Here is a 24,890-nt window from a genome sequence, read left to right as displayed (position 1 = left end):
ATGCAATGATTACCTAGGATCAGGACAATATACACTGGAAGAATGAAAAAAATATAAAAAACTTTACTTCTAATATTAAACAAAATAAACCTGTGTTTTCCTACAAGTCAACAAGAAACCGTTGGAAAAGTTTCAGTGGCTGCATTAAGACACGGAACACAAGCTAAAGATTAACTTCCTAAGTAAAATTTAGTTACAGAACGTATTTATAGCTCGTGACCTGAAAACCAAGAACAGCAAGCAGTATTTAAATTTCGGGTTTTGAGGTCACAGAGGTCGTTCTCGAATGATAGGCAAAAGTGCTGCACGTTCGCCGACGAGTTCTTGATTGACAGGCTGCCTCGATTTCGGAAAAGAGAGGACCTGAGTTCAATCCAGTTCCATCCAGCTCCATAAGCCACGCAAAGAGGTTTGCTGTGGGCTACCACTGATGCTATCCTTGGAGGTCCAAAGTTCGATCTCGACTCCGTAGCTACACAAAGAAGATTGTTGTGGGCTTACAATCTGATCGCTGCTCTAGGCTTGGAAGAGGAAGAAGTGATGCATCTAGTGATCTATAGTGCCCATAATTAGTAAGTGATTATCGTGTAGTATGAATGTAAGACCAGAAGCTGACTTCCAAGACAAGGGCGAAATATGTAAGTAGCCAGTAATGAAATTCAATACATAAATGATAGATTCACTCTTAAGACAGTTCTACGCGATATAGCCCAAGGCTTATCTTATGCCTGACGTATTATTTCAAATCATTTTGCTGATATAATGATTTTCTTTATAGGTCAGACAGAATCTATATTCTTTAATTAAACTCTATTAAACTAACTTTTATGACACACAGAGTTTGACCCTGGTTTAGCAGATAAGCAGTAGTGATCAACAGATTCCCTTTTGTTGTATGTATAGCTTATGTAAATAAATGATCATCATCATTATATGTTTTCTCTCTTATTCCATTTTGTAATTCTTAAATAAGATTAACGAAAGGTTGTAAGAACTAGTAGCATTATATTAGCGAAGGTTCCCCAAGTAGTTTGTAAAATAATTACGTCCTTGTTTATGATGGAGTTGCAGGGGCTTATCGCCCAGCCTTGTTAGGAAGAAGCATATACGGTTTATTGCATTGCAGATAGCATACCCTACAGGGGAATCGATTATAGGTCACACTCTATCACTGTACTACCACACCGACACAAATAAGAATAGTAATATTCTAAGACAAGAGCCCTTATCTTGTTCTAGTACAAAACAATTTTTCGGCTTTTTTTTTCAGTTTTCACAATGGTCATAGTTACCATCAGAATATTCAGACTTGCAGTCAAAAGGTTCACATTTGCCGTCAAAAGCTTCACACTTACAGTGAAAGAGCTCATGATTTTTGTCAGTGTTCAATATTGCCGTTAAAGTGTTCATAGCTGATTAAGTATGGTTCATAGTTACCGACATATCGTTCATAATTGCCGCCGTAATGGTTCAGAGTTGTGGTCAGAATGCTAATAGATGCCCTCAGAGTGACCACTTTTTCAAACATGGTTCATAATTGCTGACATTATATTCATTGTGGTATCAGACATAATGGTTCATAGTTGCCACCGTAATGCCCATAGTTGCTGACAAAATGTTTACAGTTGCCGTCAAAATGCTCACTCATGCCCTCATAATTTATAATAACAAAAAATGTATTAAAAACGTAAGCAATATTAAGTTTACTTAACAATTTATATTCCTTACACTCAGTCAGGGGAACTCAAAAATCACGGCAAACGCTGCCCTTATAACAGCTAAAAAGAGTATTTCCCTCAGCCAACGAAACTATCAGTCGTGCGTGTGAAACTTCAATACACCTTATACCGCAGCAGTCGCAAGTATACTAACATAGCTTTTCACATATAAATAACTTGAACGTCGAAAACACATCCAATATTTTTAACAAAAGCTTAAAGATGAAGTAAATGCTCGCATGTCAACAAGTTCAGACTTAGCGTAAAAATATTGCTGCATTTGCAAAGTTCACAGTTGACTTTAAAATGCTCAGAGATGCCGTCTATAGATTCACACTTGCCGTCAATGCTCACAGTTGCCATGAAATTAGCCAGCATAACTTTCACACTTGCAGTCAAAATGTTCACAGTTGCCCTCAAAAGTTTCACCTTTGATGTCAAAAGTTCATAGTTGCGATCAGCGCTTACAGTTGCCGACATAGTAGCCGATATATCATAGCTGGCGTCACAATACTCATAATTGACGTCAGTATGTTCCAAGTTGTCGGCATATGGTTCATATTGATCGACATAAGATTCATAGTTGCCGACATAATGGTTCATATTTGCGGTCACAATGCTCTTAGTTGACGTCAGAGTGTTCACAGGTGCCGACATATTGTTCATATTTGCAAACACTACGTTCAAAAATCCCCACATTAGTTGCCGTCAATATGTCCATACTTGACGACAAAATGCCCAAGGTTGCTGTCAAAATCCTCAAGCTTTCCGTTGAAATGTTCTACGTGCCGTTACAATTTATAACATCAAAAAATGTAGCGAAAACGAAAACAAACTTAAGTTTACTCAACAATGTATCGTCGGCGGCAATTCAAAACCTGCTATGTGCATTTTGCAGGAGAAGCGAAAAACAGTATCCTGGTTAGCTTTTTGGCTTTATAAAAGTGATGTTATAAGTAATATTTGATGCTGCACGTAACTTGATACCTTTTCAAGTAACTTGAGAAGGTACCAGTTACGTGCAGCATCAAATATTACTTATAACATCACTTTTATAAAGCCAAAAAGCTAACCAGGATACTGTTTTTCGCTTCTCCTGCAAAATGCACATAGCAGGTTTTGAATTGCCGCCGACGGTATATTTCTCAGTCTCAGTCATGGTTAACTTAAAAATCACGGAAAACGCTGCCCTGATAACAGCCAAAAGCAGTATCTTTTTCCTACAAAGCTATCAGCCGTGCGTGCGGAATGTCAACACGGGCAATAGCACAGCAGGCGCAAATATATTGTTCATAGTTACCGACATTAGGGTAGGGTAAAGTTGTCGATATTAGTTCATAGTTCATATTAGGTTCATAGCACAGCAGCCACAAGTACACTGACATAGCCATTCATATTTAAACAACTTGCACATCAAAAACACACTTATATTTTTTTTAAACAAAAACTGAAACATACCGTAAGTGCTCACAAGTCTGTTCAGAGTTGCTGTAAAAATATTCATAACTGCCGTCACAACGTTCAGAATTGCTTTCAAAATGTTCATCGATGCCGTCATATATACACAGTTGCATCAGTCCTCATAGTAGAAGTGATGTTTGAGTTCCTTGGGACTGAGACTGAGAAATATACATTGTTGAGTGAACTTTATGTCACCTTTGTTTTCACTACATTTTGTGATGTTATAAATTGTCACGGCATATATCAGCATATTGACAGCAAGTGTAAATATTTTGACAGCAACTATAAACCTAATATGAGCACTATGAACCTAATGCTGGAAACTATGAACAATATATCGGCAATGTGACGGGAAGTATGTGCATTGTGACTGCAAACATGAACAATTATGTCGGCAGCTATGGTTCTTACTTTGGCAACTATGAAACACATGCCGACAACTGTGAGCACAGAGACGGCAAGTACGAGCATTGTAACGGTAACTATAAACCATTATGTCCCCTCCTGTGAACCTTATATCGGCAACTGTGAAAAGTGATGATGGCAATTGTTACCACTGATCGCAACGATGAACCTTTTATGGAAAGTGTGAAACTTTATACTGTATCTGTGAACATTTTAACGCCAAATATGAAAGTTATTATGATGACTTTGAACTCTTTGATAGCAAGTTTGAACATTCTGACGGCAAGTGTGAGGATTAATTTGCGTTTAAATGTTGGCTTCAAATGTGAATGCATTGGTGACACCTATAAACGTGTCGACGGGAACTGTGAGGATTGACTAACAATAATTTGACGGCTACTTTGAACATTGAAGGCAACTGTCAATATGTAGACGGCATCTATGAATATTTTAAAGGAACTGTGACAGCAGTTAGTAATATTTTTACAGCAACTGTAAACTCGTTGACCTGTGAGCATTTAGGACATGTTTCAACTTTTGTTAAACATTTTGGATGTGTTTATAATGTGAAAGTTATTTGTATATCAATGCCTAGGTTAGTATACTTGTATCTGCTGTGGTATTAACTGCATTTCTAATTCCATCCAAAAGACTGATAGTTTTGTAGGCTGAGGGGAGATACTCGTTTTGGCTGTTATCATGGCAGCATTTGCCGTGATTTTTGAGTTCCCCCTGAGTGAGACTAACCCTAGAACGCAGAACATGGGTCAAAAATGACCCGGTAGTAATTTATGTATATTTTTAGCCTGTAATATTTGTAATATTGAGTAGTTTTTCTCCGTGACATCTTCTGGTTTGTTTACTACATAAAAATAATGTATTTAAGTTTTTGGTTTCCATATTTATTTTTTTTTTACATTTTATTATATATATTTATATACGTTGTATACATATCATGGGTCATTTCTGACCCGTGGTATATTTTAGTATTAGATTGGTATTATATATTAGTATTAGTATATAATAGTGATACTAATCCTTATATTAGTATTAGATTAGTCCTTTACTATGACAAATTAGTGTTTGTTTTACTAAAATTTAATTATATTAGTAGTAGTATTACTACTACTAGCCTTGCATTTTGAATTGGATTTCTTTTTTAGAAATATGTATCCTGAACAGACTAATCTTTTTGATGCATTAGTTACAATTGCTTCCTGTGAGTTTTCTAAACTGTCTACAAAAAAGTCGTGTATTAAAATACAATGATTTGTTTGTATTTTAAATATTTCCCTACTTTTTATTCATTGCAAAATAAACTTTCAGCTATTTTACGCGATATTTACAATCTGTAATACATTCTCAATATGTTCTATGAAGTATTTTTTTTGGTATTTTTGTACTTTTTTCCTTGGCAACTATAAGCATCTCTCAACATGGACTAATTTAGACTGATGTATTGTGCAGTTCTTTTGCCGGCAACTGGTGGATAAACCTGAAACTTGTGTCGTGGTGGTGAAAAGAACAAGTTTGATGTTTTAATGCTGTAGGATTGAATAAAGTTGAAGTGTAAGACAATGGCTTATTTAGGAGAGAAAGAGATTCAAGCTGTTCTTGATGAATGTGATTGGGTTTTAGACAGTGATGAAGAAAGTTATGTGTCAGATGATGCAGGAGAAGACGAAAACCATAGTGACGAAAGTGTTGGAATATGTGGTAGTAGCGTGACGTCTGAAGAAACATTAGAAGATGAAGATTCTGGTATTGTTCACAACCGGAAAGACTGGACAGACAAAAGAGGAACTACATGCAGTAATGTGGAACAATTTTGTCAAAAAACGACCTCAACCAACAACGGGAAACAAGAAGAGGAAGGGCTGACATTGCATGAAGTGTGAAAACTGTGTGTGTGTTGAGCATTCAGTTAGATTTAGTGTTTGTGAAGACTGCAATGGCAAGTAAGAAGAGGAAGAGGTGCCAGAAATGTCACACAAAGACAGAAAATCTTCAAAAACAGAAAGCATGAAGTGTGAAAAGTGTGTGTGCGTGTAGTGAATATTCAGTTTCATTTGTTGCTTGTGTAGAATGGAATTTTTGTCCTGTAACTTAATACAATACTTGCTAGTGTATAGTCAACACAACGCATTTTCATTTTGTAATATATTATAATATAACTTGGAATAAAAGAATAAAATGTATTATGCACAAAGAACTCAATCAAAAAACATTGAATTAATGAGAAAATATGAGTAAAATGTCTTAAACATACCAAATACACCTATACCAATGAAATTGAGTATGGGTCAAGAAAGATCCATGTTATGGGAATTATGGTACAATTCATGTCATGCATTCAAGGGCTAAGAAATATACATTGTTTAGTAAACTTAATATTGCTTTCGTTTCTAATAATTTTTTGTTATAAATTGTGACGGCATGTATGAGCATTTTGACGTCAACTATAAACACTCCGACGACAGCTATGAGCATTGTGGTCGCAGCTATGAACCATTATCTCGGCAAATATGAACCTTATGTCGGTTACTATGAACCATATGTCGAAAACTGTGAGCACTGTGATGGTAACTATGGCCATTGTTACCGCAACTATGAACCATTGTGTCGGCAACTATGAACGATATGTTGGTAACTATGAACCATACGTCGGCAACTGTGAACACTCTGACGGCAATTGTTAGCATTGACCGCATCTGTGAACCTTTTGAAGACAAGTGTTAAGCATTTTACGCAACTGTGAAACATTTTACGACAAGTGTGAAAGTTATTCTTGCGACTGTAAACTCTTTGATGACAAGCTTAAACATTTTGATCGCAAATGTGATTCTTAATGGCCGTTGGAAATATATTAGTGGTAATTGTGAATGCATTGATTACACCCATAAGAGTGTCGAGGGCAATTGTGAAGATTGACTAACAAATATTTGACGCCCACTTTGAAAATTGAGCGCACCTGTCAATATATGGACTGCATGTTTGAACATTTTGAAGGCAACTGTGAACTTCGTGACGGCAGTTATTAATAGCGTCCGGAATTAATGGCGAAATAAAAGCCTGAAAATGACTGACAAATGTACAAAATAAACACCCAAAAATGGCAGGTAAAATGGCAAAATAAATTGAACAAGCAATTACGAACTTTGGGGAAATACGTAAAAGTTATAATAGGCTATAATTCGTTTACTAATCGAATAAAATGTTTTATTTTGCACTTTATACTTACTACTTAAAATTCTGAAAACTTGCGCAACCCGTGAAGGGACGACATCTAACAATTCATTCGCCATTCTTCAGTAGTAACAATGACACAACAACTTAAAAATATTATCACATTTTATTCATACGCGGTTACATTAGCAATCAACATTCAAAGCACAAGAAATACTAAAGCGAAGTCATTTTACACTACACTAACAGTTTATTTTCACTTACGAAAGGTTTTTCATATTTTTGATATTAACATCTTTTTAAGATTTTCAAAGGAAAACTCTGTCTCCTGTCAGAAAGAATTCGCTTTAGAATGAAAATGATCTTTCCACATGTACAGATGTCACTGGAGCAATCTTGAAGCATGTAATTTGGGTAGGATCCATGTCACTGTCAACAGTTGTATCAGCATCACCTTCCATAACACTACCGATGTCCTTCAATTTTCCAAAATCTGGATTAGCACTTACAACACGATCACACTTACGCCGAATGTACTCGCCCTTGTCACCAGGTACAACACTCAGATCGTTGAGAGTATCATTGAAGATTTTCAGAGAACCAGCGAGAGTCTGTTCTTTTCTTTTTCAAGCTTGGCAATAGCATCTGGTAACTTTGAAAATGTGTTGCAATGAAGACTAAGTCCTTTTTCAATGAATTCTTCTTAAGCAAACTTTGAGCAACCTTAATTGAAGACGCATCATCCTCATCAAAAGTATCAATGGTTCTTTTGATGGGTTCAAAGTTGTTAGCATAATAGAGAACAGCTGTAATCCATATACCCCATCTCGTTAAGACAGGTTGTGCTGGAAGCGGAAGTTCACGGGCTAATTCGCGAAACACACTTGTTCGCGAGGGAGCTTTCAGAAACACCTTTTTTCACATTTGATACAAGAATGTCAACGTCAGGAAAATAAGAACGAACTTCCTCTGCAATTCTATGTAGCGCGTATGCCAGACAGGTGACATGCAGCATATGTGGGAATAGAATCTTACGGGCTTTTGCTGCACTTTTAATGTATGCAGATCCGTCTGTGAGAAAAAGAAGGACCTTATCGTGTTTTACACTTTCTGGCCACAGAATATTCAGCAATTTTGTAAAAACCTGTGCAATTGCCGTGCCATTTACTTTTTCCAGAACTTCTGATGCAATCAAAAATGTTTGTGTGCCTTCTTCCCCTCCCAAAGTTCCAATTACAACGTTGGCAATTAAAGTCCTAGAATATCGCGTTTCATAAATTGAAATCCATATATTTTTGTCAGCAACACTTTTACGGATATCGTCAATAGTTCTGCTCTACGCGCTATCAACGTAAGTCTTTTTCAAAGATGAACTTTTTGTTTTGTGTATTTCTCGAGAAAGTTTCTAAAGGAAACATTTTCTAACTCCCATAAAAGAATGTCCGCGTTAATTAGAGCTTCATACAGATCATTCGCAAAACTCTTAGTACGCGAAGCGGGATTCATGACTGTTCCATGAAGATTTTGAACCTTTTCACCAGCTGATTTGCGTGTCCTTGCAGAATTGTGTTTTGCAGTACTTATATGGTGTGTTACAAAATAACGCTTTTAAGCGGAAACCACAGTTTCACATAACTTACAAAACAGTACAGAACCCTCTGTTGAAAACACAGTACGTCCGAACTCACTCACAAATTTTTCCAACTTCTGTTGCCTAGAAAGACCAACTTTCGGCATCTTGAAATACTGAAACGCACATAAATACCAGTTTTGTATCACGCACGCCTAAGTTTCACAATAACTGCCCTCCTGGTTACTTCTTGAAAGTAAGCATCTTCGTTTGTCATTCCAAGAACCGAACACTGCTTCAAAATTCCAAGAACTGAATACGCACTAGCATTCCCGCCGCTCCACTTATCACATTCCAACGGGAATAGACCAGTTATTATCAGAACCGAGATCACTTGGCCAGATAAGAGTGACTCAGATCTGTGGTATGCTGTCATTCATGAGTAAATAAAGAGTAGTGGAAGAGAAAACCTGTGACAATGGCAACAAATTGCTTCTAAATTGTGAAATTGCACTTTTCCTGAAAATATCATGAAAATTGCAATAATGGCACTTATGGTATTTTGCCATTAATTCCGGGCTTTAGTTATTAATGTTCTTACAGCAACTCTGTACTTGCTGACGTGTGAGCACTTACGGCATGTTTCAGCTTTTGTTAAAAATTTTAATGTGTTTGTGACGTATAAGTTATTTATATATGAATGGTTATTTTAGTATAGTTGTGGCTGCTGTGGTATAGCCTGTATTGAAATTTCAGTCCCACGAGAGATAGTTGTTTTAGGCTGAAGGAGATACTGTTCTTGGCTGTTATCGGGGCAGCGTTTGCCCTGATTTTTGAGTTTCCCCTGACTGAGCAATATTGAGTAAACTTTCGGTTTTAATGCATTTTTTGTTATAAATTATGACGGCGTGTATGAGTATTTTGAGAGCAACTGTGAACACTATGGCGGCAACTATGAGCATTTTGAAGGCAAACGTGAACTTTGTGATGGCAGTTATTAATAGTTTTACAGCAAGTTTGAACTTGTTGACGTGGGAGCACTTACAACACGTTTCAGCTTTTGTTAGAAAATTTGGATGTGTTTTTGACGTGCAAGTTATTTGTATATGTTTGGAGATGTTAGTATACTTGTGGCTCCTGCGGTATAACCTGTATCGAAATTTCACACTAAAGACTGATAATTTTGTAGGCTGAAGGAGATACTCTCTTTGGCTGCTGTCAGGATAGCATTTGAGGTGATTTTTGAATTCGCCCTGACTGAGACTGAGAATTATACATTGTTGAGTAAACTTAATATTGCTTTCCTTTTTAATACATTTTATGTTGTTATTAAGTCTGGCAGCATGTATGAGCATTTTGACGGCAACTGTAAACACTCTGACGGCAACCATGAGCGTTCTGACACCAACTACAGTAGAGCGTCGATTATCCGAAGTAATTGAGGGACATGGGTGTTCGGAAAACTGGTTTGTTCGGATAATCGAACTGTACATGTATATTTGCCAAAAAGAAGTACTGTACAGTAAATTTATTCATAAAAAGAAGTGTGCTGATTGTTGAAACACAGCGACTGGCGGCTTGGCCGGTCAGCAGCGCCTTATGAAGGCCCCATTAGAAGCAATGTTCCGCCAGCGGTGGCTCAGTGCGGCGACTACTGTGGGAAACTTGGTTTGGGAGTGAGGGGGATGATGGACGGTAGGGTGGGAGAGTAACAGGTGCGAGCGAGTACACAGTTCGGTTAAGCGGTCGTTCGGTTGACCGACGTTCGGATAATCGACGCTCTACTGTATAGACATTATGTCGACAAATATGAACTTTATGTAGGTTACTACTATGAACCATTTGTTGGCAACTGTGAACGTCCTGACGGCAACTATGAGCATTTTGACGCCAACTATGAACAATTATGACGGCCATATGAACCTTTTGTGGGCAACAATGAACCATACATCGGCAACTGTGAACACTCTTGATAGTAATTGTGAGCACTGACCGAAACTATGAAATTCTTGACGGTAAGTGTGAAACTTTTGACGGAAACTGTAAACATTTTGAATGTAGGTGTGAACTATGGGCGTTGTAATGGCAACTACGAAACATATCTGCATCTATAAAGTATTTGATGGCAACTCTGAATCAGATGTCGGCAGCTATGAACGCTCTGACGAGAATTCTGAGTACTTACCGCAACTATTCTGACTTTGCTCTGAAACCTGATTCCCATTGTTCTGACTTCCATTGCTATTTGCTTATGAAGCTTGTAACTCGTTTAGCTTGTTTTCTAATTTTGCTACTTGTGACATACTGGTTCTTGCTTAATTTCTTTTTCTTCTTTCTGCTTACTATCTTTCTTACATAACAATTTCTCTAGTTCTAGTTCACTATCTTCAATATCTCGATCCTTTAATTTCTTTATCCAGTCTCCAACTGTAACCTTCTGTTTTACTACTTCTTGTTTCTGTATTTTCTCTATTTTGCGTTTGTTTTTCTCTATTTTCTGTAAATCTTCTAGAAAATAATCTAATTAGCGTACGTTTGTGTACTTCCTTTTCCCATATAGTAAGGCAATAAACCTGACGCAATCAAACCTATTTTCTTCTCTTACATCTTGTCATCCAACCTTTCTGCTAGTGAAAATAGTATAGGCAAAATTAATATAGGTTTGTCTTTTTTCTGTAATCTGTCACGAATCCTATAATCTAAATCCAAATTAAAATTTGAGTTTGTAAACTCATCAATCAGCTACTCAATTTAAGGAGGTTTTTCTAATTCATCCATGTTGTGTTCTAATGATTTACTAATTTCGTCTATTTGGCTATTCGATCTTTCCATTTTCTTCTGTTTTCTTACCAAATTTCAAAATTTCTTAACAAATTTGAATTATCTTTCAAAAATTTGAACTTTTGCTTTTATAAATACAATATTTACTATGTATGTAGTAAGCTTTACTGTAGGCGTAAGCCACATTTAACATCTCCACCATGTGAACCTGGGTTGTTATTCTTTTACAATTTAATTTGGAATGTAGCATTCTCTAAACTAGAGCACTTGAAATAGACCCACATTGGTAGCATTAGCTCAAGGCACATCCTACATTACCTGTATTGCTAATGTTCAAAGAACGCACCTATATCGTGGTATGAGGTACTGTGGTGATGTCCATCACTGGTTTGAGATGACAAAATATAACCGATTTAACACAATTTAACCTAGTATTTAACATGTGTTTTGTCTCATTCTTAATGTCTGTATCTAAGTGCGTGTTCGTATAGCGAATGTCTGTTATGATACTCAAAAGTATTTGACAATTCTTAGGCCAGAAAGAGGAGAACTTAACTACATCATACCTGACGTAGTTGATGATGTCGATCAAAATCGGAAAGTCCGCTAAATGAGTGCAATTGCCTTTGTTGCACACACTGTCAAACTATCAGATTAACTAACGTTGTTAAATATTTAATTCTCAACTTGAGGATTTAACTATGAGATACTAGCCCAATTACTCTCCAATTACTTCAATTCTTATTTACCTGACCGACCACGACTGCTACCAAGACCAATCCAAACTGACTCTGACGAAATAAACTGAAGCATTTATACAACAAAAGATGCTTACACTGCAGCTCGTGGCTCCCAAAATTCAGGCTGAAATCATTATACAGTACATAAGTGTGAGATTTCTCTGAAGAAATCTTAGTTAACCAATACTTTTTAAATATTGAGAATCATGTCAACACTTGGAATTTTACATAACTTACAACACGTTGTCCAATGCAATGTGTTTTTGTTAACAACAAAACACAATTATAAAATGCTTACATTAACAGAAAACTTGATACGGCTTACAACATTAATAACATTCCCAGACTGCTTTTTATGAAACCGAAATATCGAAACCAAAACCAAAACAAACTTTGATAATCTTCCAATACTTAGAATTAACATACACAATATTTTCAATATTAAGTTTCTCAGATATTAAATTATGAAGACTGTTTGGCACTATATATGCTTGTTTGTATGTATGTATGCATGAAAATGTAATTCCTTATGTACTACAAATAAATAAAGTTTGATTTGAGTTTTTAAGATTTAATTATATCTACTTGCTGATCATTTAGCACAAAGAAGCTTTCAGTGAAACATATTTGTAAACAGTGGTGGCGGAGATATAGGGGGCTAGGCCACTCTGTTTGAAAATTTGTCTTCCTCGTGACAATTTCAGTCTCACTAGTGACCATGTTGTTACTAACTAAAATATCAGAAACCTAGTTCTTGACGATAAATACTTTGTCCTATCAAACGTTTAAAACTATCCAATAACATACACTGATAATTCGTAAGATACCACAAAACTTTAAGTTGTCCACCAGAAAAAATCGTTCACTATAGTGAATCTGGAGTGCAATTTTTGTTATGAAACTACATTGTGATTCTTTTGTGTATACATTTTTTCTTCGGTGTTGAAAATATGTGTTTACTTCGTAAGAGGAAGCAAAGGTAACGATCGTTTTAGATTTTACATTTCAAGAAAGCAAAATAACTCACTATATATTTAATATATTGATAAACTTCCACACTTAAATATAAAATCCTAATCTAAATTAACGCTGTACCAACATCAGATGATTCTCCCCCTCTCTCTTTATATATATATATATATATATATATATATATATATATATATATATATATATATATATATATATATATATATATATATATATATATATATATACATGCAACACATGTAACTGCAGTTTTCTTTTGACCTGCAGACCCTTATGGGTTCCTGAGATTCTTCACATCTCAGAATCTATAAGCGATGTATATATTTATTCTATATTTATTGAATGTTGTATATACTACTCAGATACCAACATTTTAATGTATAGTACCTTGCATTAAAAGCAAAATTGGTTCCACAACTCTGAAGTTTTGGGAATCATTGGTTTGGCCTATAGAACATAATCTTTGGGGCGTGTAACGCAAAACTATATAAAGAAGTTAAATACCTAAGAACATGTATACCTACATCCAGTGAAAGAAAATGGTATGTCTACCAGGTCTTATCTTTATGTCTGTTATTTCTCTAACAATTTTCATGAAGAGATAAAAACTGAATATCAATATAAAGATTAAAACAGAAATGCATCAAATTTTTTACGCATTTCAGTGGGTTAATATTCAATACCTAAAGAGAATGTCCATGAGTGCTTTTAGCGTACATTTCTCTTCGTATCTTTGTGTCCATTCATTACAAATGGTAAATTAGTAATATATTTAGTTCCGAAGGAGTTAATTTTCTGTCACACGTTGTTAAAATTTATTTAATGCATTTCTTGTTATGAGCACATAAACTAAAAAAATATTATTGTGAAGTATCTGTCTATTGGAAATGAAGTGACTGTGTATTTGATATAAAGAAGCATGAACTTTTGAAAACTTATGAAAGAAAACTTTGACTAGAAGTGTACATTCTCAGACACTTGTTGTAAATGCACATTTGTTAAATAAACTCGACTAGCTTCCTTCTTTCCTTTCCGCATACCTTCGAGCACAGCCTGATACTTCCCGATTAGGTCATCATTCTTGAATTGATCAAAACCACGAAGAACAGAACAACAAGGGGTATTCGACACGCGATCTAGAGAGGTGCAGGATCATCGGAGAGAAGCGGATCCCACCATTGGAGGACCACCGACTCCACAAGACAAAGAGTACCATTCTGACGGTTCATCGCCGCAGACACCTTTAAGTTTGTCACCAGAGTAGTAGAATGAAGATGTAGAAGGACATTATCGTAAGACGCTTATCGACGCCCCTTGCAGACCAAAAGGATTAAGATTCAGATGTTGACTGTCTTCAGCTAATCCAGACTTCTCCAGATATTCATCATTCCAGATGACCAGGACGACGCCAGTCTCGATGGATCTATCAGGCTAGTGCTCATTCCTATTCTTTAATTACAACCTTTCTCTTTCTCACCCTTTTCCCCAACTAGTCATTTTCTAAATTAAAAACATTTGAATTTTATTTAAATTCAACCACAATTTTACAGTTAAGTACCGTGTTGTGCATCAGTTCCATCCCCATTTGATTGCATTTATTTATTTCATATTCTGAGCCATAACTGATGACACAGCACCGGCACATGATGGAGATGCTGTGAGGCTTACGCCTTTGTTACGATCCTAAAATTTCGATAAATTACGATTCTAAATATTCGGTAGATGCTTTAAGATCCCAAATTTTGAGTAATTTGTACTGTGTAATTTTAGTTTGTCGAGAGAAATTAAGTAGATTTATTTTTAACCCACCCGCCCACCCTCGCTACTTTATTCATTTGCTCTGTTAGAGTAATTTTTTGTTTTTGTTGTATTTTAATTGAATGATAAGTGGGTGAGAAGAGAAAATTTTGCTAAGTTATTATATTTTGTTTTTCTTTGTGTTATTTATATTTTGGTGTTGGATATATATACATAGTAGTGTAAGATATTTATCTCAAGTGTGATTTTGAAAATAGATATAATGGAGAATACTAGTGTTATGTCTTCTGCTATAGATCGTTTAGTAGAACCCCCCAAATTTTCCGGCAAATTGAACGAGTCAGTTCAATCATTTTTTAGTCATTTTGAGGATTTTTCTGTCCTTCATAACCTACGTGATGTACAGAAACGTCATTTGTTGCCGTATTGTTTAGAAAATGGGGCTCGTGCTTATCTGCTAGCTTTACAATCAACCGCAGAATATAATAATCTCATGTATGTACAGATTAAGAAGAAACTAATAGAGGCTTATGAAGATAATATAGTTTTGCAAGTTTTAGAGCAAGACATGAGAAATAGAGAGCAGTTAGATTCTGAATCTGTTTTAGATTACAATTTTCATAAATGGAAATTAATACTTGAGTACGATCCGAAGATGCCAGTGACCGAACAAATTAACTTGATAATCGATGGGTTATTGCCTTCATTTTATTCTGTAGTTGTAAGAAAATCGTATAAGACTGTTATTGAGTTAGCAAAGTCCTTAGGTCTAGAGGAAAGAGTTAATTTTCTTGTCAGCATGCGTAGTTAGCAATCGAAGTCCTTGGCAATAACAAACGAATACAATATACATCCTGTTAGTAAGAATGCTATACAGCAAAAAGAAAATACTTTAGATGTTAATATTCAGAACGAAAATGAAATTGTAAGTCAGCCTGAAGAAAAAAATACATTGATAGCTCAGTTAGACGGTATCAAAGTCCAGTTAGAAGATCTTGTGCAACGAACTGCGCTCGCAAAAGTTTCTCACGCACACAAAGGGAAATCTGTGTGTATACAATCTTATGAGCATTCGCGTTTGGAGCGAAGAAATCCCATTCATGCATCAAACGCATCCTTTTTTCATTCGTTGCCTCCTGCTTCTGTCGATGTAGTCAATGTAAATGAGAATGTTAAATCGAATAATAGGAATAAAGTAGACAATAATATGTGTAATAATGTTAGAAATAGTAAGCGATATTATGTTCCTATTCAATATGAAGCTGATTTGCCTCATGTTAAAGCATATATTGATAATAAGCCGCATTTATTTCTATTGGATTCAGGCGGCACTGTTAGCTTAATTTCTGGTAATAGTTTAAGTAAGAAGCACAAAATACTTAAAGGAACGACTTTTATTCGTGGTATCACTGGATGTTAGTGACCATGTTGTTACTAACTAAAATATCAGAAACCTAGTTCTTGACGATAAATACTTTGTCCTATCAAACGTTTAAAACTATCCAATAACATACACTGATAATTCGTAAGATACCACAAAACTTTAAGTTGTCCACCAGAAAAAATCGTTCACTATAGTGAATCTGGAGTGCAATTTTTGTTATGAAACTACATTGTGATTCTTTTGTGTATACATTTTTTCTTCGGTGTTGAAAATATGTGTTTACTTCGTAAGAGGAAGCAAAGGTAACGATCGTTTTAGATTTTACATTTCAAGAAAGCAAAATAACTCACTATATATTTAATATATTGATAAACTTCCACACTTAAATATAAAATCCTAATCTAAATTAACGCTGTACCAACATCAGATGATTCTCCCTCTCTCTCTTTATATATATATATATATATATATATATATATATATATATATATATATATATATATATATATATATGCAACACATGTAACTGCAGTTTTCTTTTGACCTGCAGACCCTTATGGGTTCCTGAGATTCTTCACATCTCAGAATCTATAAGCGATGTATATATTTATTCTATATTTATTGAATGTTGTATATACTACTCAGATACCAACATTTTAATGTGGTTAGGGTCCGTACCTTGCATTAAAAGCAAAATTGGTTCCACAACTCTGAAGTTTTGGGAATCATTGGTTTGGCCTATAGAACATAATCTTTGGGGCGTGTAACGCAAAACTATATAAAGAAGTTAAATACCTAAGAACATGTATACCTACATCCAGTGAAAGAAAATGGTATGTCTACCAGGTCTTATCTTTATGTCTGTTATTTCTCTAACAATTTTCATGAAGAGATAAAAACTGAATATCAATATAAAGATTAAAACAGAAATGCATCAAATTTTTTACGCATTTCAGTGGGTTAATATTCAATACCTAAAGAGAATGTCCATGAGTGCTTTTAGCGTACATTTCTCTTCGTATCTTTGTGTCCATTCATTACAAATGGTAAATTAGTAATATATTTAGTTCCGAAGGAGTTAATTTTCTGTCACACGTTGTTAAAATTTATTTAATGCATTTCTTGTTATGAGCACATAAACTAAAAAAATATTATTTATCTCGTATCTTCATAATTTATTTTGTGTCTTTGCATTAGGAAGTTGAATTTTACAGTTATTAAGCTATAGGTTTATTGAGCTTTGATCGATGTTCAAGGATGTTGCCCATTTGCCCGTTGCATTAGATTGAGGCCACCAAATTTTGCGAAATAGCTAGCAAACTCTGTCATGAATGATCCAACCGACGATAATGGTATCTGAAATGAAACAAAGAAAATTTAATTTGTTACTGCATTTTTCTTTCAGTTATGAAAGGTATATTATGTTCCATACAATGAATATTTTACAGATCTTGATGTTATTTCAAAAATACAAACTTTGTATTTTAATAGAAACAACGTCTCCCAGAAGTCATGACGAAACTTTCTTATGCAACACAACAAAATAGAAAATGTACTTCTTTGGTAGGCGATGGAGCCTGTGAAGATAGTTCTGTCTTAAATAAATGGAGATTTATTACATTGAGTTTCCAGAGGGGATAATTTACTAAGCTCGTATGGTAAGGAACATATGAACTTCAGTTATCTTGATATGTGATGAAATATTTTTTTTTCGGTGTTTAAGAATTCTTACACTGCAGGGGTTGTGAGAGATATGTGAGAGATATTCGAACTCCAAGAGAGCTCTCACCTCGACCCAATCTAAGTTTTTCATACTAACCATTTATTCAGAAGGAAATGTTGAAATGTAAGAAGTTCAAAAAGATGTGTATGCGAAAGCTAAGAAATAGAAGAGAATACGCCTAAGAAGTGTATGCGAAAGCTAAGAAAAATAAGAGAATACGCCTCTCTTCCATACGTCAATAGGTGATCCCTTTTCAGTTTCTTCTAAGAGTTATGAATTTCTCTTATATCCATATCGTTCAAGTTACTATCAAGTTGGAAATTGTGGAAATTTACGCGTAGATGTACCATTATGACAATTTTTTCATAGCTAGAAACTACTTAGTGGAAGAAAGTATGTTACATTACGCTTATATGAACATAGTTAACTAATAACTACAAAACGAGATCTAATATCTATTGCAACATTTTAAAGCATTATTTTATTTAAACACTTAATTACTATTAATAATGGCATACGAAAGGAAGGGTTTCGTTCGGGGTTTAAACACTTTCTTGAACTAAGCAGGCACGTAGCCAAGGGTGGGTCCGGGGAGGGGTGGACCCCTTCGGAACCATAAATGAAAAAAATAAAGGAAGGATAGAACAAAAAGAGACGAGAAAAAGAAGAATTAGCGTTCAAAATATAAAGCTACAGCAAGCATTTGGTTACTTTTTCTTGCGACTATCTCTTGTGGAGGAACCGGGTGTGGGTGGGGTGGGAACGGTCAAGTTGAAAATGGATATTATTGTAACGGAGCATTCCGAAGTCCATCTAGCTCCATGCTAATCCTATGGACTACAAATGATCGATAAACCGATTCGATCAGAGAAACTCTCAGGTTGAACTTAAGAAATGCCCATGATCACCAATATGAGCTTGGCAACATAGATTCTAGTTACACTTAGTAAGGAGATTTTCAATTTCGCGGCAATACTAATCATTTTTACAGGATATCTTTACTGCCAAAAGAGATTTCGTTATTATCCTTGACGGCATTAAACGAAAATAAGAGAAAGAAGAAGAAAGAAGAAGAAAGAAGACAAGAAGAACCGAGTTCGAATGACCTCGGAACACTATATCTTTTCAATACTTTTCTTTTTTTATATTCTTCTACTCGAGATTTCTTCATAGCTTATTAAAATACTAACATATCCTCATTTTCTTGTCCTAACAAATCAATATGGGTATGTTGTCAGTAAAATATTTAGATTGATCGAGTCCCTGGTGTGTAACCACAGTATTTCATATCATGCCCCCCCCCCCATTAGAAATCTTGGTTAAACAAACCAATATATGTTGCCAGTAAAATAGTTTAGAATGATCGAGCCCCTGGTATAATAACCACAGTAATTTGTCATAGATCCCCCTATTACCAAATTCTGGCTAGTACCTGAACTAAGTACATATATAAAATCAAGTTTGTTCTGAAAGAAAACGACATTGAATGTTTGAACCCCACTTTATGAAATTCTGCGTACGCCACTGACCATCAAGCTCTTATTTTTAACCTTACACATTAGTAACTTACTAATGTATAAATTAGTAAGCTCATAAAAGTAAGTAACAAGACTGTACAACGTTAAATGCGTTGTATATTATGAATACACGGTACGAGAAAATTAACCAAATGCTGCAACTTGTATACAAGGAAATAATGTTGATAAGTATAGTATCTGCACGGATAACTAGATTTGAGCAAAAAATTTGCTATACGCATTATTAACGGCAAAATAGGCCATAGTTCTATGAGTGAGGCCATAGAACATGTGTAAAATACGAGGAGAAGTCAAAAAGTAAAGGGACGTGAAAAGGCACATTTGTTCTAATGATAGAAAACTGAAACGTACATTATTTTTCTACATAATCTCCCTCTACTTCAACGCACTTTTCCCAACGTTTCACAAGTTTTTTGATTCCGTCGAAAAACAATCGGTTGTACCTGTAACCAATTTTGCACAGCATCAATGACTTCTGCATCGGTTGCAAATCTTCTTCCCCTGAGCGCTTCCTTCAATGGTCTAAACATGTGAAAACGCTTGGAGCCAGATCTGGACTCTATGGTGGATGTTCCAGCAATTCGAATCCCAACTCCTTTATTGTTTCGACCATCCATTTGGCAGAATGTGGCTGAGCATTATCTTGCTGCAGGATGACGTCTTTTTACAGTTTCCCACGACATTTGGATCTGATTACAGGTTTTAGGTTAGCTCGCAACACATTACAATCAAATATAAACTAATTATTTGCTGAGCAAAACTATATATTTTAGTTAAAATTCAACACGTGTTACAGTTTCTCCAACTAACTCTTTGGCTTCATCAGATACTATGTGATACAGGATAACTGTACAAACGTACATATATAGTTTTGCTCAGCAAATAATTAGTTTATATTTAATTATAACAAAGCAAAGCTTCTACTTATGGAAAACATTACAATCGTTATCACTGTTCACAGTTTCGCCAGTCGGGTGAAATGAACAACTACCACACCTTCCATGTCCCAGAATAGTGTTAGTATAATGTTACCAGCTGATGGTTGGCGTTTAAATTTCTTAACTTCTTGTGATGATAAGTGTTTTCAAACCATGCTCGCATCCTTACTTTCCGCTTCGTGATGACGTACCTAAGTTTCATCTACAGTAACGATTTGCTGTACAAATCCATCTCCCTCGTTACGATAACGAGCGAAATTTTTACGAGAGATGTCCAACATTTGTGCCTTACGCTGTGCTCACAAGTTTTCGGGACCCACCTTGCACACACTTTCCGAAATTTTAGCCTGTCGTGTAAGATGGAATACATTGAACCATGACTGATGTGTGAAGTATTGACAATTTCGTCCATTGTGATTCATCTGTTTTCCATCAACATAACCGCAACGACTATCGATTTGTCCGCAGTCGTTGACTTCGATGGCCTGCCCGATCTTTCCTCGTTGCATAAAGAAGTGCCTCCCTGATTGAAACGCTCTATTCATTCGTAGATCTTGCTTCGCGATAAACAGCTGTCATCATACTGCGCTTGCATTCGACGAAAACTTCAGCAGGTTTAACACCTTCCGCAAACAAACAGCGAATCACTACCCTCATTTCCTCCTTGGTGCATATCGATAATAGAGTTGCTATGTTTAACGGTCTGTTACACTCCAACGACTAATACGGGAATAAGAGAGACACATTGCATAGAAGTGTTGCAGACGATACGAATTCAGCGTTGGATACTAGCAGTGTTACCATACCCTAGTGCGGGAAATTGCGTCCTTTTACTTTTTGACTTCCCCTCTTAATTCGATTCATTTGTCAACCATTAAGAAAATAGACGCTAAATCATGAAGATTGCCTAGATAACATAATTTGAGCTTATAAATACACAACATACGTTAAGTAGTATTCAATAATAATTTTTCTTTTTAATAGTAAACTTTACGATCATGTGATATTTACGATAATTGAATAAAATCATGGGGGCATGGTGGCTAAGTGGTAGAACCCAGCTGCGTGAATTCACGCGCAAATGAGCATTGTGGTGGACGAATAACATGTTCGTGGGTTTTCTCAAGAGTTTCTTGTTTTCTTCCATTTCTTTCATTCCATCTTTCATTCATTTCTCATCATCATCGTTTCCTTTACCCTAGCCGGCTTAATTGTGGTATATAAAACTAACAGACTGTTTCTGAATTACACTAAGAATAGAAAATTTTAAAAAATGACAGGCTTAAGATAAAATTAATAATTTTAGGCGAGCATTTGAATTGTTACATAATAATATTTACACATATAAATGTTTTTATTGTCTAGTTATTATGTAGCAGATTTAGTAGTATCGGAAAAGCTTTATAAAGTAATACAAATTTAAGAAAACTACACAATATGATTACTACTGCTTTTTCATTATTCGTCTGGAGTTTAGAATCTTTGAGAAGTGGACCTACAGTTTAACCTGGAATGTAAACCACATGAACTCCCACCGGTTATCGATATCAGGTCTCCCTGCAAATTTCTTATCATTATTATTACATTTCTCGACATTAGTAATACAACATTAAGATGCAGACAAGATAGCCGCGCCAAAATTGACAGGCAGAGAACTGATGATACACTTCTGTCCACCAAAACCTTGATTGGCTTCCAGAGACTAGATCCAAAAAATGAACCTATATTCTTACGTCTCTCAGGTCTGTGCTTACAGGGAAATCTATTTTCCTCCATTCTGTCACAGAGTAACATGCATAAATACCTAGAAGACTTTACAACATAACAAACCTTGTGGACATTGCCACCAAATAAACGTGTAGCTCGGGTGAACATAATGGCGTGCCAAATTTTCTAACTTTCGAGTAAACTGAAAAAAAAAATACCATTTGCATGCAATTGAATGCAATGACATGTAAGCTTTCTCTGCCTTGTACAGGTATACTTTCGAAAATAAAACTATCTACATACTCTTCCCCAAATTTGATTACAACCAATGCTGCCTAATAATTAAACCAGTGATTTATCTACACCTCCCTAACACCCCTCAACACCCCCTAAAATTTTCGGACACCCCCGAAAATAAATTCCTACACCCTCCCAATTAGGGGGATCCAATATTAAAAAGATCCATTCTCGTTCTGCTTAAAGGCACTCCAGGACTTTGTAGAAAATATTTTAAATGATCTTATCTTTAGGCAGAATGGGAATTCCCGTTCTGCCTAATCTTTGGAGACAGGGAATTCTACGCGAGGAGGAAATATTTAGGGAAATGCAGCACCGAAAAGCTTGACTCCTAGCATGTTTGTATGCAGATCGGAACTCATGTATAAAATGGCTGTAGTAAGGAGGGCGGGAACTAAATCCAAGCGGTCAAAATGCAAGGAAAATTCTGACGAGGACAAAATCCATGGAACAAAATCACAGGAGTATATATTGAATGTGGCAGTGCACATCCTCTATGATTATTTCTTCAACTGAAATAACTTTTTCTTTCTTTTAAAATGCTGAAAACTGAATAACACGTAAAAATGTTATAATAAAAGGGCAGATTAGCTTTAATTACTTTCACACACACCCATATGAATAGTTCTGGGTATTCCTGTTTATTATACCTTTAATACATTTGAAATACGTTTAGCATATTACAGTAAGACTATTCATTTTAATTGTGAAAAGTAACTGTGATGCTATTTGACTTTAAAAAAAAGTCGTCCTTGTGTGGTAGCATATAGTTAGCAGTCTTTCATTCTGAGTAATGTAAGACTTTTTTTTCAAAGATCAAAATATGAAATATATACATACTATAAAAGTCTTACGTCTTTTATTGGGTTTCCAGCACTTTAAAAAATGTTATTTCCGTAAAATGAAGAATTTCATGTAACATATTACATGCATAACAGTTGAAGAAAAAATATTTTATTAATCTGCGCCTATGATTCTGCCGCTTGTATTTAGTCCGTTTTGTCTGAATTTTCCTTGGGGTTTGTCTTCTTGAATTTTGTCCTGCATTCGTAATAATCTGTTTGGTAATTCTAACAGAGGCTGTAAGAACAATAACTATTTCTTCAAGTTTCATAGTAAATTTTAGATGTTATTCTTGTTCTTTTTGGAAAAATGACGAGGATACAATTCTTTATCAGCAGTGTTATTCACATTTACTTTGGTAAAGATGAATGTGATTTCTTTATCATAAAATAATAACTTCGGGAAAATGGAAAATTGATTGACTCAGTTGCAAGAAAAACGTTTGACATTGTAACTGAAACGAACATAAAATACACTTAATTCGGTATAATATCAAATTATTTCACATCAAGATTTTATTCACTTTTCAGTAGTTCATCTCTAACATGCTAAGAGTCGCAATACATAAAAGGTGCCACAGTTTACATCCTCAAGATATGTTTGGTCATATATAAAGTAAACAATGCAAGAGGATGCATCATAAGGCGACTCTTAACCCTTTTAGGATTTCCACTTTTTGAGGTAAATTTTAGACTCACTCAAACACCTACTGCTTCCTTACTATTTATCGTAGGATCATGGCTCGTACCTCATTTTTTTCAGAATAGAGCATACTTTCCAACGGTACCTCTAGCTTGTCCGTATTATGTACCAGAAATGGGAAAATCGGGAAAAACCGGGAGATTTTTCGAAATTTTTCGCCCCTCTGGCCCGGGCCTGAGTTCACGTAGGAATGTGAATTTTAAAAAAACATATGTTATTATGTACGTAAGACGTGGGCAAAATTTCAATCTTGTATTTTGAAAACTAAGTTCGAGGGAAATTATTGAAAGTCTGAAGGTGATCAATTTTTTCGTGTATTATTGAACCACCCTCGAACACGAGGGTGGTTCAATAATTATTGTCCCTGACCTATAAGGAGTATTACTTTTCTAAAAAGTCTCCTTTCATAGTAATGCACTTCTTCCACCTATGCTGTAAAGCCACTATGCCAGCTTCAAAGAAAGTCTCTGGCTGAGCCGTGCACCATTCCTCCACAGCTTCAATAACAGGTGCATTTGAGTGACACTTCTTCCCCTTGAGGTGCTCCTTCAACTTTGGGAACAAATGAAAGTCACTAGGGGCGAGGTCGAGTGAGTAGGGAGGATGTTCCAACACATCAAAACCAGCAGCATGGATTGCGGCACCAGTAAGATGGCTTTTGTGGGCCGGAGCATTATCTTGGTGGAACAGCACTGTTCGCTGCAACATCCCTCGCCGTTTTTCCTTGATTGCTTCGTGTAACTTAGGGATTAGGGCTGCATAATAAGCCCCCGTGATAGTGTGTCCAACCTTCAGGTAGTCAATAAGGAGCACACCCTTCGCATCCAAAAAAATTGTGGCCATAACCTTGTGTGCTGATACTTGCAACTTGAACTTGCGTGGGAGAGGTGAACTGCTGTGCCGCCACTCCATGCTCTGTTGTTTGGACTCGGAATCATAGCGGTGGAGCCACGTCTCATCCACTGTCCCAAATCTATCACAGAACTGTTTCAGGTCTGCCCCCATAACCTCCAAACAATCCCTTGAACATCGAACTCTGTCTTTCTGACTTTCACGAGATAACATTTTGGGTACCCATCGTGCTGACACATTTCTGAATCCCAAGGGTTCATGCACAATGGTTTCCACTGAGCCTACAAAGATGTGCAT

The 24,890-nt window shown here is 35.7% G+C and overlaps 1 protein-coding gene across 1 annotated transcript in view; it reads right to left on the bottom strand.

Annotated features, from left to right (window-relative positions):
* Positions 1-16,497: 16,497 nt before the first annotated feature.
* The window catches only part of LOC145681565 (uncharacterized), a 222,783-nt gene continuing 214,390 nt past the window's right edge, over positions 16,498-24,890 (bottom strand). The window contains exon 6 of the mRNA XM_081753203.1: positions 16,498-17,349. Coding sequence (XP_081609329.1) covers positions 17,245-17,349 — 105 coding nt within the window. The 3' untranslated portion in view covers positions 16,498-17,244. The remainder of the gene's footprint in view (positions 17,350-24,890) is intronic.

Source organism: Thermobia domestica, chromosome 3 (assembly GCF_964235325.1).
Source record: "Thermobia domestica chromosome 3, izTheDome1.hap1.1, whole genome shotgun sequence".
In the NCBI taxonomy this organism is placed as follows: domain Eukaryota; kingdom Metazoa; phylum Arthropoda; class Insecta; order Zygentoma; family Lepismatidae; genus Thermobia; species Thermobia domestica.
The sequence above is the reverse complement of the archived record's forward strand: the minus strand, read 5'-3'. Positions and strand labels throughout refer to the sequence as shown.